Source organism: Manis pentadactyla, chromosome 3 (genome assembly GCF_030020395.1).
Source record: "Manis pentadactyla isolate mManPen7 chromosome 3, mManPen7.hap1, whole genome shotgun sequence".
NCBI classification, from domain to species: domain Eukaryota; kingdom Metazoa; phylum Chordata; class Mammalia; order Pholidota; family Manidae; genus Manis; species Manis pentadactyla.
In genome coordinates this window covers 210,544,435-210,563,965 of record NC_080021.1, presented here as the reverse complement: position 1 = coordinate 210,563,965, position 19,531 = coordinate 210,544,435, and the positions used below count along the sequence as shown (strand labels likewise).

The window sequence follows — 19,531 nt, the reverse complement described above, 5'->3', positions numbered from 1 at the left end:
GCTGAATTCCTCCCCTGCTGCCCTCTTGACTTTGATTAAAATCCTGAAGCCTTGGAGTTTTTCGCCAGCAGAATTCCAAGTTTTCCTTTTACGCCCTCATTAATATTCCTTCCTTCACTTACTCAGCATATAATGAGGCCTGTCAGATGCCAAGCCCCATCTGAGGTCCCGGGGTCACAGAGGAATGAGATGTGGTCCTGCATTCATGGCACTCATTGTCTGGGCAAGACAGTTAACAAACCGTATGGAAAGAGAAGTGCTAATGGACATTGGTGTATTGGTTGAAAAGGGGCCCTAAGGGTGTCTGGGGAAACCAGGGCAGGCTTCTCAGAGTAGGTGACATTTCAGCTGGGACTTGAAAGATGGGTTGCATATCAGGTGGAGCCAGAGGAGAAAAGCCATTCCAGCAAAGAGAATGACATATACAGGATGGGACAGTCTAACTCTTCAGAGAGAGGGCCGTTAGCATGGGGAAGCAGGAGGCTGGGAGACAGCTGGTGAGGGCCAGGAGCTAAACCACGGACGTGGGCAGTGCCTAGGCCTTGGGGGAGCTCGAATGTATCTTGGTTTCAACAAGCTAGGGAGGGATTATAATCAAGGGAGTGGCATCTGGGGACATTTGATCTGTGCCACCATGGGAAGGGGTGGAAGTAGGTAAGGCAGAGAGACCACTAATGATGCTGTTAACATTCAGACGAGAGCTGGTAGGACCTAGGATACTGCTTATGGGTGAACAGGAGGCAAAGCTTTCAGAGGGACTTAGGTGACCAAACGGACAGAAGGTGATGGCGGTCCACTGATGCCCTCCATGGGAACCGCTGATGCTCACCTTAGAGTGGTACAAGGCTGGACCTGGACCCATGCTGTATTTCTCTTCCTTTAGCCCCCAGGTGCTCATGAGATTTGGGGCATGGCGCCTGGTGGTATCTGTTAGGGTGTGCGGGGCCAGTGGGCACCTCCCTACTCAGCTCAGGGTGAAAAGATCTGCACAGGGACAGAATGACCCACTTGGAGAAAATAGGGTACAGCGACCTCCCTCACTGTCCTGCTTTTGCCCCAGAGCTTTTCCCAACAGCCTTCCTTTTTACAGTATTTCTGGGTCCTGTAGCGAGGGTACCTATAGCTTAACTCTACCCCTCTCCTCCATCCCAGGGTGTAGAATGTTCTGGCTTCTCCTCTCCGGGTTGCTAGTTCTTCAGTGTCTTGGATCATCTCCACCAAGGGTGATGTACAGCAGTATGCTAAACCAACTTCCCAGGCAGCCCCTTAAAATGCAAGCCTCTGCCTGTGATGGATAGAGAACATGCGGTTGTTTAGCCAACCACTTACAGTTTGTTGCAAACCTGCAAGAACAACACGGAGGCATCTTGTTAGGCCTGTTACGACAAGTACCCCATAAATAAATAGTGGAGTGTATCTCGGTGTATCAGGGCTGCACTATGGAAATAGAGGCATGGTATAAATAATACATATTTACAAAATAAATTTATCAGTATGTTACTGTATGCAGCCATAACCAAATCACCTAGTGTAAAAACCAGGAAAAGCTCTGAGGGTCTGCCACGTGATTGGCTTCCATCCATCAGTGTGCATCAGCATTGGAAATGACCGCCGAAGGGAGGGGGTCCTCCTGCCTGCTGACCTTGAGGCCTTTGAATTGAGGCAAGTGGTGAGATTGCAGGTGGGCACCCTGACACACAGCTTTTCTGCCAAGGTCTGAAACCTACTGCGGCCGTGTGTTCCTACAGATGTCTTAAGGTCTGCCACTGAGCAGAAGGCTGATTAGCACCAAGTTGCAGGATGTAATGGGTTGCACCCAAAGGAAGATGGCTGGCTGGAGAGGGGCGGGGAATGGATTTTCTAATTACGCAGATTTGCTTTGGCTTATGAAGGGAACTGGTGAGTTGACTTTCCAAGTGACTCACCAGAGCCTTATAACGTACAGCCTTTCACCCTGAATGTAGGGCTGGGTTTTCAGAAAGTCGGTTCCCAGTCTCTGCTGCCCCTTTTTGAGCTCAGAACCCCACTGGGCATCTGGTACTAGCATCTGGAGCTCCAAAGGAGCAGCTGACAGAATAGCCACTGGAGCGGGCACCCCTCCCCTCGGTTGTAATGGCACAATGCTGGATTTCAGTATTTTAAATGAAAAATATATGCAGTTAGCTGTGCGCTGACAATGTCCTTGAGGATTTGACAGTGAGATTTTCCAGCAGTTGGTCTTCGTTAGGATCCTGGCGGTGTTTAATAAGGCAGTCGAACTGCTGGCACCTTGGGTTCCTGTTTGTTCTCCGAGGGCTCTGGGGCTGCTGCGGTAAGCACATCGACCAGAGCTGATCATTACAAGGGCGTACGCCACCATGAATAAAAATGTCACACGTTTTCCCATCTCACAGCGGTACAAAATGTCAGTCCTGTCAAACACACATTGCAGGGAGCTGTGTGCAGTCCGTACAAATTGGAGAGCTGCATATTCCCCCAGCCTTCTGATATTCTTCATTTGAAGCTGAAGAAAAACAGTTGTTAACCTATTAGCTAGGATTTTAAACTCTGCTGAGGTGGTGGAGGGGTAGACTTTGACACAGATAGAAATGTATTCCAGGGTCCAGGAATTTTAAAACCAGGTTCTCCATCCATTTGTTCCAAGCAAAGAAAAAAACCCCTCTGTCTATTGAACCTGACTTTCTTTCTTTAACAGACACACTGGGGAAATTTGGGGATATTTCGTATCTAAGCTTCCTGTTGCTTCCCGCTTTTGCATTCCACTCAAAAAGTCTCTTGCTTTTTGGGATGGCCCTGGGGCTCAGCCTGTTAGACCAGGATACCTCTAGGTTGGGAGTTTTTCCTCATCAGAAGCATGCCAGAAATGTTGCCAGCCTTTTGGACAGAGTGACTTGAGTGACAGGGACAATGACTAGCCCGTCTGGATTAGTCACTTGCTGGGTGGAGGCCTTACTGATAATTTGATGCTAGTTCCATAGTCTTGGGCAAGCATTTCCTTCCCACTTACAATGTGCAGGCCTTGTGCCCACAGCCAGGGGTGCACATGTGAACTAGACACAGGGCCACAGTCAAGGAGCCCACCATCTTTGGAGGAGGGACAGGAGAAAGAGGCCTGACTCTTATCAAGCCAGGAAGAGAGGGACAGCTTCCAGGGAAGGGACAGAGGCTTGAGGGATGAACAGGAGCCATCAGGCAGGCACATAGGACAAGTGTGTGCCTTGCAAAGGGCAGTGGTACATGAGGGGCAGAGCAGGATCTTTGTGGGGCCAAAAAGAAGAGGCTGCTTGTGAGGTGGGACAGAGGGATGGTGAGGGCAAGGGCTGAGTCTCCAGTGGCCTGCCGAGGACTGTCTACAGGGACATGACCAGCTCCCTGGGCCACAGGTGGACCAGAGGGACACTAGTGGCAGGGAGAGCAGTGTGGAGGCTCTGGTAACCAATAAACTCTCTTTCCAGAGGATGCTCTGTGACCCTATTTGTACAACTGCAAAATCAGGAGAAGATTGTTATTTTAATTTCCTAGTGGTGCACTGCTTGGGTGGACATCATTCTGGAGATGATGAATTAGCCTTGGTTTTGCTGAGCTGGCCCTTGCCTTAAATGCACTGAGCAAACCCTCACCAAGTTGGGACATGGGCCTGATAAAATGCAAGCAGCTACAAGGCTACAAAGATAGACCTTTCTGTGTAGTCAGAATGGACTTCACAGGACAGAGGGCTCGGAGGATATGTGGGGAGAACTTCCCAAGGAGAGGGGTGCACTCTCAGTCTCAAGGGGATAGGTTTCTGCATCTTCCCTCTGCTGTTTGTGTATCTTATCTGATGGAAGAAGTAAGGGTTTCTTCCAGGTCAGACATACTTGGGCTGAGATCCTGGCTCTGCTACCTGTTAGCTAGGAGACCTGGCCTGGACAAGTCACTGAGCCATACGGCCTCCGTTTCTTCATCTGCTAGCTGAGGATTTTACCGTCTCTGCAGGTGGAGATCTTCAGAGACTTTACACATAGACTTGCTGGTACAAAGCAAATGGTACACAGCAAATGCCAAAAAACAGTAGCCCCTGTGGTATCAGAAGGGGATACAATCTCCTAACATCTGGAAGCCCCTCCTTGCATCTGTCACCTCCTGGGAATGTCACCCAGGCACCCATGATGGCATTCCAGATGGCTACCGTGACATAGGTAGCAGTGAAGCATCCACCTTCTGCTTCAGTCTGGACAGAGAATGGCACATGTCAGCAAAGCTCCCTGCCCCTGCCCAGTCACCGGGCACCCGGCCCGGTGCCAATGGGGTGCCACCTATTCAGATGGAGCAGCTGCACCTGACTGAAAACAAAAGGCTCCCCTCCCCGCCGACTGCTGGCCCTCGTCCTCCCCCTGCCTCTGTCCCCAAGTGGCCGGGGTCACCCAGCCCCCTCACAGCTGCCTCACTGCTTTTGTTCAGCATGTGAACTTCCCCATCAGCCAAGCTCCTTGCACGGGAAGTAATCAGGGATTTTGACAGGGCTTCAGACCACAAATGCCACTACAAATTAACTGGCACTGCTACAAAATACTGCTCCTGTCAACATCAGGAGAGAGTGCACTGTGCAGGGCCAGGCTGCAGCGCCTTTCGGCTCAGTTCCCACTGCACAGAAGTGCCCGGCCCGGCCAAGATAATGGCCTCCTCACAAGGTGGCTTGTGGAGGTGGCGGACGCCTAAGCACACCCTCCCAGAGATGATGCCTTACAGACCCCACAGCAGGTTCTGTGGCCTTTCTTGGAGGGCCACCTTCAGTCCTGAACACCCCCTTCCTAAAGGAGCCTCCAGATGGCAAGTGGCAGGGCATGTTGAAACCACATCTGGGACGCAAGGCCAGACCACCAGCTTTCTAACTGTGTTGTGTGAACTTGGGTGAGAGGCTTCAGTTTCCCCATCTATTGATTGGGGATCATGTTGATAGAGCCTCTCTCCAGCGTTTTAGGACTGACTGGGATACTGAGTAACACCTGGCTGGTCTAGGTGCTCCACGATGAGGGCCCCTCCCAGCGTCCCTTTCCCACGAAGCACCTCCTTGCCACCCCGTGTGGGCAGGGTAGAAATTTCTTCCTCAGCCGTGATGTAGAAGGCCGTCCTCTGCAGCATGCTTCCCAGATTATAGTCGGGAGCTGAGTTACCTCTGCACATGCTCCAGGGCCCCAAGAGCCCAGGATGCTCTCGGGCCAGGGCCCCGGCCAGTGCCTTCGGCTCAGAGCAAGTGTCGCAGGACTCCAGCGCGGCCTTCTCCAGCTGTCCTCGCTGCAACTGAAGTGGGAGCAAGCGTTGGATCAGCTCTATTGAGGGTGGGCAATAATGACAGGAGTTGGGGGCATGCGGGAGCCCAGCCAAGAGAGCTGGTTGGGCATTTCAAAGGAGACACTCCACACAAATATAGCTTCAATACACTCCTTTTTGGAAGCATATCAAAAGAAGCCCTCTTTTATTTCCATACCTTGCATAATAGCCACTTTCCAGTCCCGAGGAGTAGAGGAGCCTTGCCCTCAGCCCAGAGGCCCTTTAAAAAGCCGCAGAAGGCTTTGTCTTCCTCTCCCAACCGGGACTGTTTCGTGCACAGGTCAGAATATTGATGTGACTACTAGCCAAGAAAATTAACCAGGTGAACTCTTTCTTCGTTAAACAGTAACAGTTTAATTGTGAATTTTTTCTTTTACCCTGTCCATTCCTGGCAGTGTATCTGGTTGGGGCAGATCCCTAGGACAGAAAAATCCCCACCATCTATCCAGCTGCCCTTCAGGGACACCAGGGCCTCCTCCACATGGGCTAGATGGAGTCTGATGGGAAAGGGACAATTCAGAGCACCATCAGACACAAAGGAGCTGTGACCCCCTCTGGGGCCAGCTGTGGTGCCAGCTCTCTCCTGCCTCCAGCTACCATTGGGTACACCCCACCTTCTTGGGTGGAATGGGAGTCTCAGGGGCCCTGGCTGCCTCCCTCCCGCAAGCTTTGCATGCACAGCCCTCGGCCTTCAGCGAAGCTGGTTGGTGCCTGTGGCCTCAGGTGTCCGTGTTCTTCCTCCTTCTGCAGCCACCAGTCCCTGGCCAGGGTCTGGCCTGTCTCCCGACTGCCTTTGACATTCCACCTTCTGTGTGGCCTTAGATAGTGCTGGGCCCCTTTCCATACCCGCACTGGCCTGCTTTCCCAGCAGTGAAATGGGGTACTGACGCTGACCTTGAAAGGATGTTAAAGGGACAGTCCAAGGTGTGCCCTCCATGGGGACTGAGTAAATCCACATGTTGGCAGCTCCCACACATATCACAGGACTCCTCTCTCCCCTCCCCAGCCCACAGTTAACTTTAGATGAGCCCTTTGACCCTCTTCTGAAGTCCTGTCATCCACTGTTCTGTGTGACCCTGGGAAAGTCTTTGCCTCCCCTCATCTGTGAAATGGGGTAATGACCCTCATTCCCAGCATTAGGATTCCCCAGGCTAACAAGTGAAATGGTTAGTTGCTAGAAACATGGTGAATAGGAAGTGCTTTGGTTGTGCCCACCATGCCCAGGCTGTCCACAACCAGCCCCACCCCTGTGCGGGGCACCCACTCATTCATGCCACCCAGGTAATTAAGTTGGTATTTCACCACAACTGCCCCTCCTTTTGGAAACAGTGTGTTTTTGCTGCATTGACAAATTAACTGCAAATCGGATGCTATCCTCATAAATGTGGATTTCATATCCAATGAGCATACTCACCTGGTCCACAGAGCTGACAGATATAAATGCTAAAGACCAGGCAGAGACTGGCAGAGGCCAGAGTTCCTCTCTTCTCTGGGACTTCCAAGTCAGTCACACTTTTGGGCTTACTCTTTCATGTTCCCATATCCCAGCAGTCCCGTGGCTTGACAATATATGAGCCTCTTCCCTGTTGTTGGAGGGTAATGTCTGTCTCTGGAAGCCCACCCATCTACACTAAGGACCCAAAGGCCTCTGATATGTCCCTCCCTGACTGCATCCCTGCCACTGCACTCAGGAGAAATCCACGCCTGGCATTCAAGGTCCTGTATTATGTGACCGGCCCCCCGCCAGCCCTTCCGAGGTCCTGACCTGCCCCGTCCTCATATTCACCACTGGGGACCACTATGGTTCCCTGTGCCATGCACCTGAATCGCTACCACCCCCATATAGTAGAAGAGCCTCTCCTTTGTGCCTCCACAGACCTCAGCACCCGTGTCCCCCGCAGTACAACCCCTTCCATTAGAGTGGGGGCCCTTTGAGGGCAGGACCATGTCTTGTTCACTGATGTACACTGGTGCCCATACAGAGTATACTGTCTGTTAATGAATGACAAATGAATCATGTGCTACCTTTGGAAAGCACTAGAAAGAGATGCTCAGATAAGGAAGGCAGGGGAAGATGTCAATCATTCTCTGCCAGTCTTTTCTCTGAGGCACAGATCTCTAACAGATTTTAACTTCAGAAGGGATGAAAAAAGGTGTATCATAAAGGATTTCCAGATGACTTGGGAAATTTGCGTTGAGAAGGATAGCGCAGTGGACTAAGAATACCTGCTGCTGTTAGTTCCTGCTGCTAGCTGTGTGACCTCATGCTAGTCCCTTAACCTCTCTGGGCCTCCCGCTTCCCATCTCTATAGCAGGGAAATAACCGTCCTCTAACCTGCTTCACCGGGGGAGGTGAGGCTCAAAGGAAAGAAGAGAAGTAGAAATACTTTGAAAGGAAAACGCATCATATAAACAGAAGAGATTATTATTAAAACCCAGTCCCCTTCAACAGTGCCCTGCTGACAACACACTCCCTTGGGAAACCAAGGCAAAGTCCCCACATCCACAGGACTTTCTGGGAAGACCTGTGGATCCTACGAGGAAAACAGGATTGGATGGTACTGTCTCATCCTCACGGTGCCCGGCCAGAGGCTCCCGCAGCTGCAGTCGTGCTCCCAGCATCTTCCCGCAGTGCACGTGACTCCATTTCCCAGGAGGGTAACTGAGACTCACTCAAGTTAAATAACTCACCCAAGTGGCAGAGCTAGTACTGAACTCAAGAAGAAAATGACAGACCAAGACATGAACCTATGTCTTTCTAACCCAAAGTATGTTTATTGGGGTTTTAGCCCAAATACTCTTTGTACTCTATAAAAGATATTTTTCCATGTTGTAAATTGAATCCCACCTGACCAAAAATTCTTTAGGCCAAAGACTATGTCTTATTCTTCTGACTCCCAGGGCCCTGGCCCCAAGAAGTTCTTCCCTGAATATACATGGGAGGAATCCTTCTACTCTGTGAGAATGAATCTGCACCCCACCTAGACATGACCGTCATGAAGGCAGGTGCTTGTGTTGATCATTGAAACCTTCTGCCCCACCATTCCCCCTGCCACAGCCCAGGTCCGAGAGCACCAGATAAACATGGAACTGCACTTCTCAGCAAAAGGCTACCAAAGGCCTAGACTTTTTTGAACTCAAACACGTCAGTATAGCCACGTTTCAGTCCAGCCTGGGAACTGAGGATCCCATATTTCTGTGTGATTTCTATGCAGATGTGCCCCAGACCTCCCAACTCTCAGCCCCTTCTGCTTTAAGGTTCTTCTTTTGCCACCTCCTGCAGCAGTGGGAAGAGCTTTGGATTCACAGGCAAGAGGCCTAAGACCCACTTCCAGCGCAACCCGTTACCAGCAGGGGCCTTGAGTGGGTCACGTCACCTCTCTCCAGGCTGCTTCCTTGTCCACAAAAACATGTGCTCTCTGCCACAAGGGCCATGGGAAGATAGGAACAAGCTGGTGCCAGCCCTGGGCTATAGGCTGGGGGTGCAGAGACAAACAGGAGCTGTTCTCCACCCTTAGGGAGTGTGGGGGCCTCCTGGCTCACCCAGATGACTTTCACTGAGTCCTGGTCAGCTCTGCAGTCCTCTAAGGCCCCCACATCACACTGTTATAGCACCCACATTCAGTTAGTCCTGGATTTGGCTTCCTAAGCTCTGGGGCCATGTTCTGGAAAACAGTGTGTTGGGTTGATCCTTCCCTGGCTTCACCCCCTCTCTACCCAGATCACCAACACTCAGCCCCTGTGGCTTGTTCTAATTGTTCCCAGAGCACTCAGCTCTCGCCAGCCTGTGTCCCCTCCTGTCACCCACCCCAGCATGCTTGGGAATCTGCAGCCTCCAGGGCCTAGCCCCTCCCACACCCGCTCACCCTCACAGCAGTGCTTCCCCAGAGCCCATGGGAGGTGCTGCAGTACTCCTGGCAGCAGGGCCCTGACTGTGGCACTTGGACATTTGTGCCCCATCAGGTGGGACCCAGAACCTGGAAGAGCTTTGAACATTTCAGGTGGGATTCTCCAAGGTACATCAGTGGGAATGTTCTAGGAAAAATGAGTCTGTGTTCAAATAAATTAGGGAAACAGGACTTTTAAGAAAAAAGGAATAAGAGTTTTGCTTGTTTAGGGTGGGTTTTTTTTTTAATTGTAAGACTTAGCAACGTTTGATGTGCTAACCAGCATTACAAATCTCTAAAAGGAACCAGAGAGACAGCGTTTCCCAGACTTGTCTGACTGGGGAACCCTCTTTTCTTCCTTCATATAATGCATCTCCTAGCATAGCGTTTCTCAGAAGACACCTGGGATATGCCGCCATCCACTGAGATGATTTAAGCTGGCAAGTGACATGATTGGGCATGTATTTTTTTCAAGTCCGCCCTGGAACCAAGTGTGGAGATGGATTGGGAGGGGAGAGGCTGGAGGGAGGGACACTCACTAATGGTGATAGTTGCTAACATCTACTGGTGGCACTGTGGGCAGATCTTGGTGAGCCATTACCTGCACTTACAGATGAGGAGAGTAATGCTCAGATGGCTAAAGCACAGGCCTGTAGGAGTTGGGCTTTAGTCTGACACTGTCTGACCCCAGAGGCCGCCTCCAGCAGGGATGGAAATGGCCAAGTCAGAGGTGACAGGTGGTGAGGTCTGTAGGCCTAGAGAAGACGGTTTCTGGGAAGTGGAGAGTGGCGGACGGAGGGTGGGGTGTGTGGATCAGTACAGCAGCCTGTGTATCTGTGGAGGGGCTCACTTCTCCCTGTCCTGCTTTCCTGATGAGCACTGTGAGCTCACAGGCTCCATCCCTCCTTGCCCCACACATTTTTGTGAGCCCTGAAGGGAAAGAAACACCATGCTTATCTTATTGGGTGGCATCCACAACCCCAAATACCCTCCAGCTGGAGAAGAGCCAGAGCAGGAGTTGGCCCTCACTCCCAGCTAATGCACAGGGTCTGGGAAACTGCAGTATATTTGCATCTAGACGTGCTCAGGATGTGCCATAAGGGACCCCAGGGCTCCATGGAGTTCCTCCTCCAACCTCCCCTCAGGCCACTCTGTCACACCCTGTTGCTGGGCACTGGGGGCCCAGGCAGGTCTGAGACACAGCACCTCCTCTTCAGGAGTCCACTCGGGAGTTCTCAGGCTCGTCGGATATCTGAAGAATCGCTCCAAGTGTAATGCAAAACGACCATCCAAGAGAAGTGTAATGGGAGCTGAGCACGCAAGTCACACAGGGAATCCTAAATGTCTTAGTAACTGCATGAAAAAAGTAAGAAGAAACAGGAGAGAATAATTCTAATATCCTTAACCCAAATACTCCAAAATATATTCCTTTTAACAAGTAACCAATATTAAAAAATTATTAATGAGATTTTTTTTCATTATCCTTGCAAACTAAGTCTCTGAAATCCAGTGTGTATTTTGTACTTCAAGCACATCTTAATTCGGACTCACCACATGTGGTCATTGACTCCTGTAGTGGGCAGTGCAGGTCTTGACCTTGTCAAATAATGATGTACCTTTGTGAGCTGTGTGGCTGAATGGGCAGGATCTGACTGGAAGCCTCCCAAGGTTTGCTGAGGGTCTGTGGTCTTGGTCTAGTGTGGATTTTTAGTTTCCTTACTCTGCCTACCCAACTCCCACACCTGTCCAGGGCATCTAGATGGGAAGACTATTAAAAGGCCAAAGCTTGACTTTCAAGATAAAAGGTTTGAGAGTATAGAGACAAAAAAATCTGTGCCCTGGTGGTTTTCATTCAAATCCTGATTTCAGAAGCCGAGCATTTTGTACAAACTTTTTGTTCATCAGACATTTATTGAGCAGATATATTTTCCAAGGAACAGGGATGAATCCCTCAAGGAAACAAACATTTGAAAGGTAGTATGTTCAGTGGACGGAGGCAGATACTGGGTGAAAAGTCCCTTGCAGCAAGGAGTCCTGAAGGTAGCAGCTGACCTTGGCAGAGTCTTGAAGGACAAGTAAACATCTGCCAGGCCAACAGGGTAGGGTAGGTCATTGCACCCAGAGGGGCAGGCAAGAAAGAAGGCCAAAGAGCCCAGGGCCATTTGAGGGGCTGCCCAGGTGCGTATGGGTGGAGGTCGGGAGGGGTCTGTGTGGGGCGCAGCAGAGCCCCGATCTGGGAGGATTAGGAGTGCCAGCCCAGGGCCTTGTTGTGCAGTCACCCAAGGTGCAGGGAGAGTAAGCCGAGGTTTTGAAGGTGGGGGTGTGGCACAGCCATACTGCATTTTAGGAGATCCCCCTTGGTCTGTGTGGAGAATGACCAGAGGAGATCCACACAGGGGGCCCTCTTGGGAGATGATTACAGGGCGAGACTAGAACAAAAAATTAGAGTGGCCGGACTCAGTGACCTCGGGCATGGGAGAGAGGGAGCAGGGGGGCGCCATGGATGGCCCTCAGGCTCTGGCCTGGGTGACTGGATGCCTTCTCTCATGTGCCATGTGTGGGAATGCGTCGAACCATCTCCATGTGTACTGATGTTTTAAGTTTCACTTTAATGCAGCTACAAAGACTCCGTCCCACTCGCCCGCCGCCTCCCAAGATACAGCGCTCGAGGCCCGTGAGTAGCCGGTGGTTCTGCTCCCCGCCTAACACTGCCTGAGCCGTTCTCCCCCGCCTGACTAAACCTCGGGAGTCTGAATTCGGCTGCCTTGCAAAAGGAAACTGGGAATTGGGTTTTTCAGCTTCCCCTTCTATGTGGCATGAACCCAGACTTGCATTTTCTGGGCTTCTCTTTCCTTTTTCTGCCTCAGTTCTGTGACTTGCAGGTCAGAGCTGTAGGCAGCCAGGGGCCACCGTGTTGTGTATTTGCCGTGTGTGCATCACTTGAGCGTATCTCCCAGGCTGAGTCGGATTCCTAACCAATGAGCTGTAAAGCCTTGCTCCGACCGCCTCTTCCTCACAAAGGAAGCAAAGTCTGGCAGCAGGGGTCTATTTCCTGCCAGATCGTGGTTTGGAAATGCATTTGATGTCCTTTCTAGGGGGCAGAGGCTACGCCCAGAGAATATCGAGCTGGCTCCCATGGAGACAGGTACTCCTCTTCCGGGCCCCACATGGAGCCCCACCTTCCCAAGTGAAGTGCCAAGTAAGGGGGAAAAGCCAGATCACAGGTGCTAAACCCCCACCAACTGGGAATGGGGCAGGCGAGGGAGAGACCCACCCATGTGTTCTAAAGAGAAATGCCATGGAAAGAATCAGTGTGGGCCCCCATTTTCCTTGAAAGTTCAGCCTCTGTCCATGCTGAGGCCTAACAACTTTAGCAGGTTCCTTTAAAGTGGGGAACTCGCTGACCATTTGGTGAGGGCTGTTTACCAAGAGAAGAGTTTCTCTGTCTCTTGTTCAAAGCAGCCACCGCTCCTGCAGCCCACCCAGCTGTAATTAGAATCCCCCACAAACTCGTATCCCAGCCCCTCCTGCCCTCTCCAGTGCACATGGCCAAAGCCACCCTGTAAAAGGTGTGGCAGCCGAGAGGTGCGGGTGGTGAGGCTGAATGTGTCTGCTTCTGAGCCTTGTGCACACACCCAGCATCAGTCTGGTGGCTGCTCTCAGTGTGGATGTTAGGAAGTTCTGTGGTGCTGTTTTGCTTCCCTCCTCTACAGTGCGTGGGAGTTAGAGGGCCGGGGTGGAGGTTGGGGAGATTTAGATGGCTTCACCTGTGTCAGTTGTGAGTCCGGTTCCAGCCACATTGGACAGATCCCCCATCCTGTACCCAGTCAAACCATTGATTAGCCCAAACCAGGTCAGCACAGCTGTCAAGGAGCTGGAATGTTTCTGTTCACTGTCACTGGAAGGAAGGCCTAGACAGCAAAAAGAAGCTGCTTTGGGGGACAAGAAGCCCCTGCTGGGTCAAACCCTAGGTGATTTCGTGAGAGTCTCAGTACAGTCGTTAGCAGCATGGATTTGGAGAGTAGACAGGGCTAAGTCTGAGTACCAGATCTGTGGTGCCAAAGCTCTGAGCCTCACCTCAGTCAGATACGCCCTCAATCAGAGGTTTTCAGTGAGGATGACATACATGACATCTGTAAAGCACCTAGCACAGTACCTGGCACAGAGTAGTGGTTCTTAATTTTCTTAATAGATTTTTTAACTTTACAGCTTCTAAGGAATGATCTGGTTTCTTAACCATCATTTGCCCAGGAGTTTTATCATCAGCAAATCACTCCCAGGCACATCATCCCAGCTGAGCCCCATGGGAACTCCATGGAGTAGGCATCATCTCCACCCATTTTAGAGATGAAAAAAACCAATGTTGGGTCATTTAACCCAAGTCCCTCAAGTGTAGATAGGGGTCACCAGATTCTAGACCCCATGGCCTTTCTAGCATATACCAAGCTTCCCAGACCCTCCTTGTCTGTTTCTGTGGAGTCCACCATAGTATAAAGTACTATGGAATCTCTAGGCAGTGTTAGGTCTTGGCAGGAATACAGAAGTGCAGAGAATTAACATTTAGCACCTTCTATGTGCCTACGACTGTGCTGGACACTTGAAAAATTATGATCTCATTGTGGAGGAGGAAGATTGCATTTCCCTGATTTGCAGCCAAGACTACAGAGATGGTGAGAGTTCCAGGTAGCCTCTGAGCCCAGGCTTCCTGTCTGCACTGCCTCTCCTTGCTCCTCACCAAGTAGCCTCTCCTTAAGCCAGAGTCATCCAGTGGGTAGCTCTCAGAATTCCCTGGCGAGACCTAGCATCCAACACAGGCAGGGGCTCTCTTAGAAAGCATAATCTCGGGCAGGATTGCTCCCTTGGAAAAACTCAGATACTGGAGAGAGCCACCATGGACTGCATGTTGTCTTGCCAGTGTGAGGCATCAAGCAGGTTAGGGATGCCCAGCCATACTCACTAGCAACTGAGGAAGCAGGCATTGCCTTGAGGAAAACCCTGAGTATCAGGGGAAGCCTTTGCTGCCTGCGCTGGTGCAGGAGGTGGCTAGCCCCACACTCGGGGCTCAACACTGCTTCCCCACCACCACCACCCTGCACTTGAGGAGGCAAGGTGCCTAGTAGAACCATTTTTCCTGGGCTTGGAAGTCAGACAGGCCTGCCCTGGTTTGAATCACATATTTGCCACTTCCTGGCTGTGTGACCTTGGGCAAGATGCTTACCTTCTCTGAGTCTTAGTTTCATCATCTGTAAAATGAGTTTAGTAATACGTACCTGGGGAGGGTAATGAAGTTATATGTGTGTAGTGCCTAGCACAGTCCCTGGCATAAAGTGGACACATATATTCCACTTCTACCTAAATACCTTCTGCCAAGCAAGATCACTGTGAGACTAATTTGGGAGTCCTGGAAGGTTTGTGTTTTCTGGGCCTTGTAGTCCCCAGCACACCAGGGGTGAACCTGGGAGACAATGAGGTATGGAATCCCCTCAAGGGCATCAGGAAGGACTGCCTGACAAGTTCCTATGTCAGGAGCCACAGGGCCCAGCTAGGCTTGGCTGGGTCACTTGGCTGCAAACGTTCTGGGCAGAAGTGGGGCCGTTGGCCCAGGGTGGCAGGAGCATGGGGGCTAGCCATTCAATTCAGCCTTTCTGGAAGGAGCATTGTAGTCTGGCACCTGTGGCTGGAGTTCAGATGTTACTGGAGGATTTAGATTTTCTTTTTAAAAAGAAGAAAAAGGAAAGAGCAGAAGAAAGCTTTGCCAGTGTCTCGTGGACTGAGGGGAGTGGGTTGGGGCATGCAGAGGAGAGGCAGGCTGTGGTCGGCCGCATGCGAAGCGCTTTATAAGCTCTGTATTTATTATTTCTTGCTCACCATTAAAATCAAATGTACTTGGTGCTTTTGTATTCAATACACATTTAACCCTGCCGACTTAGATTTCTCAGGTTTTAAATCCAGTGGGGAATTGGCTGGTTTCCCAACTTTCCCCTCAAGTCCCCCTTGAAAAGAGCTCAAAATCCCTGTTTAGCATTTCTCCCCTGGCGCTGCTGGGATGTTAACGCTGGTGGGGCCAGTCACTGTTGTGTGTGCGTGTGGTTTCTTCTCTCATCCCGAGCCCCCACCCTTCCTAAGCACCCCAGAAAGATGGGTGTGATCACTGAGATATGACGGGTCTGTTGTCTGCATCATCTTGTGATTTGGGCTTAATTAAACCATTTTGTGTGTGTCTGTGCCTGGTTGCAGCTCTAGCTGTACGTCTGCGGCTGTGTGTGTGTGTGTGTGTGTGTGTGTGTGTGTGTGTGTGTGATTCGTGCACGTGCCTTCTACTCTTGTGCAGGCCTCTGTGAGTGTATATTTATGAGACTGTGTATGTTGGCTTCTCGAGGCCTCCGTGTGTGTCTCTAGATGGTTGTCTGTTAGCGAGTATAATTTTGTATCTGGCTTTGTCCACACCAATCAGGTGTGTGTGACTCCGGGTGTGTCTGTGACCGTCTGGGTCTCTTGGGCCTCTCTCTCCCTCCGCCGCCTTTGCTGCCTCCCTGCACCCCTCCCCCACCCCTCCCCTCTCCCAGCTCTGTCTGTTTTATCATCCCTAATGAAGCAGTCTTCTCCATCGATCCTGCTGATTGCCAACCCATTCCTTTTGTTTGTTGGCGCTGAGCCATTCAGCGGCACTCTGACAGCTCCGCTCGTCTAATTAGCTCTGTTGTTCTTTTTCCCCATGTTTCACCACGTTGCAAGTTCAGTCGAAGTTGCCACAAACTTAATCCCCCCATTTCAGCCACAAGTTCACATTCCTAACCCGCCTTTATTGTAGCAAGCAGCAGCCATGTGCAAGGTCCACTGACAGGCCTTAATGTCTGACCTTTCCCGAAACCCCCACCCCAGGACCTCCGGGGCCGGGCAGAACTGCCTCATCGCCCCACCTGCACACTGCCTGTGTGCAGGGGAGTCTGAGGGAGCATTCCCACCAGGTGCTGCTGTTTACCAGCAGCAAGAGGAGTCTGGCTGCCGTCCAGGAAGCCAGTTCAGAATTAGAACAGATAGGGGATGATCCATCCATGTTTCTTCAGCAAATGGCAACTGGATGTCTGCTTTGTGGCAGGCACCGTACCAATGACAAGGAGAGTAATAGTGGCATTATTATGCACTGCCTAGATGCCAGGCAGCAGTATTCATTTGTTTCTAAAAATCTTGCTGAGTGACCGCTATAAAACCAGACACTGAGCAGGACACTTGGCCAGGGTAAGATGATCATAGACCACATTTTCAATTCAGAGACACCCCACCCTTGTCTTCCTTTTGTTATTGCTACGGTCACTGAGAAGCAAGGTGAGCATTTTTTTGAGCCCTTGCTGTGTGCCAGCCACCATGCTGGCACTTCCCCCTGCACCACCTCTTGGACCTTCACAGTAACCCCAGAGAAGAAGGCAGCTAGCTTGTTGGAATGCATTTGGCTTTTGCCACATCTCTGACTTGCCAAACAGGGCTGAGATCAGACTGGCCACTCCACAGGAAAAACTTTGGTTAGATTGGGCATGCAGAGACCTGAGGGCTTGATGAGACTCTATATAAAGATTTGTTTTTATGCAGCCAACTTCTGTATTCTGTGTTCCTAAGCCACTGTGCTGTGTCTCCCATAAATTGCCAGTGCAGGGAGAGGATGTTCAGGAAAGAGGGCAGGCAGGAAGTGGAGCATGCAGTGCTCTCCTCCCCTGTTTTGTCTGAGAACCTCAGCAATTGTGGCATTTCCTCTGTAGTCCCTCATCTGCAGAGAGCAAGCCCCCCTGTGCTGGGATGTTTAATCATTTTTATTGGTAACGAAATGCACAGAAAGACTTTCTTAGCTTAGCTCTCACCAGCCCCTCTCTGGCACTGGAAGTGTTCGGAGGCGATGGTGCCAAATCTAAAGCCATGTAATGTTGACGGGACCAAATGAGTGTCCTTCGGAGGGCACCTAGAATTCCTTAGCCTAACCCCCACCATGTGCTCTGGTGTGTGTGGGAGGGAAGGTGCATTTTGGGGCCCTCATCCTCGCTTTCAGAGGCAGCAGGTCAGAGAGAAAAAAAGCCTTGTGCCACTGCAGCCCCACTATCCGCTGGAGAGCCGTGTACCCCACCATCAGACGCACCGACTGCCAGCCTGCAGGCTAGGTCCGCGGAGGGTGCCGAAGCCACACCGGGTGGTGTGCTGGCTGAGCTCGGCTCAGGAGGACCACACAGGCACAGAAGGATGGTTTTATTGGTACTCTCTAGGGCTATTATTTGCTCTTTTCCCCCTCCCACTCAAGGAGGAAAATAAGATCCTGTAATTCAGTTGTAAAAAAAAACAAAATAAGCTTGTGTATGCTTAAAAATTAAGTGAGAATGAAACCTTTTCATTCTACCAAAGTGGTTTCTGGGTTCTAGATGAAGGTGAGTGTGGACCGACGAGGGCCTCTTTGCTCCGGGGCCTATGTAGACACATCTCTTTGAACCCTTACGGCCACCCTGCCATGAGGAGGCAGTCGGGACTATCCCCAGACTTGAAGATGAGGAAACCATTTAGAGGAACCCTTCCCATTTGATAGGCCACAGAATTCTGATTCACACGTCTGCTGCAAATTCAACGGAACTGTTTTCCTAATAAGGAGAGCCTTTGTCTGTCACCTGCACCATGAAAATCATTCAACATTTAGGGCCACTTATTTGAATCTTCAGAATGTTCCTGTATGGCTTTTCCAACTCACTCCTTGCGGATTTTCCCCTGTGCCCATTCTAGGTGCGCCCTCCCCGTCCGCATGTTGTCAAGAGACCCAAGAGCAACATCACGGTAGAAGGCCGGAGGACGTCCGTCCCAAGCCCTGAGCAGTGAGTACCCATTGCTTTCCTCCCCTCTGCCTGCAGAAAGCCAGTGGGTCCAGTGCTTTGTGGTGCCCACGCTGCAGCCCCTGCCTTTGAAAGACTTCCCTGGATTCCTGAGCAGGTGTTTGACAAAGAGGTCAGTCGGGAGCAAGACTTGATCTTCAGTGTCAGCTTCTGCTAGCAGTTGTCACACCAGCAGGAGGCCCCAGAGGCCAGGGAGCCAGGCACCTGGGCTAGGTTTTGAGTGGTGATGTCCAAAGGGTACTTGCACAGGCTCAGAAGAAGGTTCCAGGCCTCCTCTTATGCTAAAGATACAGCATCAGCAGGAGAGAGTTAGGACTCTGGTCAAGGAGACAACTGTTTGACCAAAGGGCAACCACCTTCCTAGGCCTGGGGTGCTCCAAGTCTCTAGAACACAGATTTATACACAGAACTGTGCTTACCCTGCCCCACCCCACCAGTACCTTGCTCACCTGTGCCATAGCATTTATTTTATCATGGTGTTGCTTTTCTGCCTCCCGTTGGGCCCAGAGCTCCTCGGGGCAGATGCTGGGTTTTATGCCTGGCACCCAGCATAGGACCTGGTTTGGAGTCACTTGCTGGGTAGGTATTGGATGGATGAGGTAAGTGATGAGGCACGTGTGAAGCAGTGGCCAGCGGTTGAGCTGCCTGAATAGGGTAAGGCTTACAGCTGCACACAGCCTCAGCTCCAGAACCTTCTGGACAAGGTAGCGGTGCTTCCATCAGAGGGATTCAGTGCTTCTTTTTGTCCCCAGAGCACACAGCCCTTGGGCTCTTCTCAGACAACTCAGGAGCTATATACTGGCTTCCTGCTTTGCCTTGAAGAAGTGTACACATCCATCTGAGTCTAGGGAACCAAAGCATGGCCCCAGGGACCGCACAGTCCCCTGGCTGAAGAGGGGGATGTTCCTCATGTCTGCTCTATTTTCAGGAAAGCTATCAGGGAATAAAGGTAAGGGAGGTGGCAGGCTCTCGCCGGAAAAGAAGCCAGAGGAAGAAACCATTCCAAAATGTCAAGTTGTGGCCTAAGCCAGCTTGCAGTATTCACTTCTTCTGGGATTCTCTTGTTGTGTTATTGCGACCTCTGTGTTACAAGAGCCCACTAGGCCGCCCGCAAACCTTATCCAGAAAGCTGTGCAAGACTGTGGTATACGTATGTGCGCATACATGTGTGTGCACGCATCTTGGGAGATGCTTGGCTATGCAGAGTTCGAAGAGAGGACTTCTGAAGTTGGTGTAGGTTTAACTTGTGCTCTGCACAATAGGACAGTAGGAATTTTGAGGAATAGTTCCCGGCTGTGTCTGGCATGGATTATGATTGCCCCCTTGTGGAGAAAATGCTGCATGGCCTCAGACTTCCTCAGACCCCAAAGATTTCTCCTTAGGACACCTGAAATCAGTCACTTTTCTTAAACCCACATCTTTAAAACTGGTCCAAATCTTTTAGACACTGTACTGGGATACAGGGTCACAGGC

At 51.1% G+C, this 19,531-nt stretch overlaps 1 protein-coding gene across 10 annotated transcripts in view; it reads left to right on the top strand.

Annotated features, from left to right (window-relative positions):
* DENND1A (DENN domain containing 1A) overlaps positions 1–19,531 on the top strand; it is a 553,926-nt gene that overhangs the window by 516,043 nt on the left and 18,352 nt on the right. For 7 of the 10 annotated variants that reach the window (XM_036913988.2, XM_036913990.2, XM_036913985.2 and 4 more), the window contains 2 exons: positions 11,815–11,871; positions 17,952–18,040. In XM_036913988.2, the coding sequence (XP_036769883.2) occupies positions 11,815–11,871; positions 17,952–18,040 (146 nt within the window). The remainder of the gene's footprint in view (positions 1–11,814; positions 11,872–17,951; positions 18,041–19,531) is intronic. The other 3 variants (XM_036913987.2, XM_036913993.2, XM_036913997.2) reach the window with 1 other exon arrangement.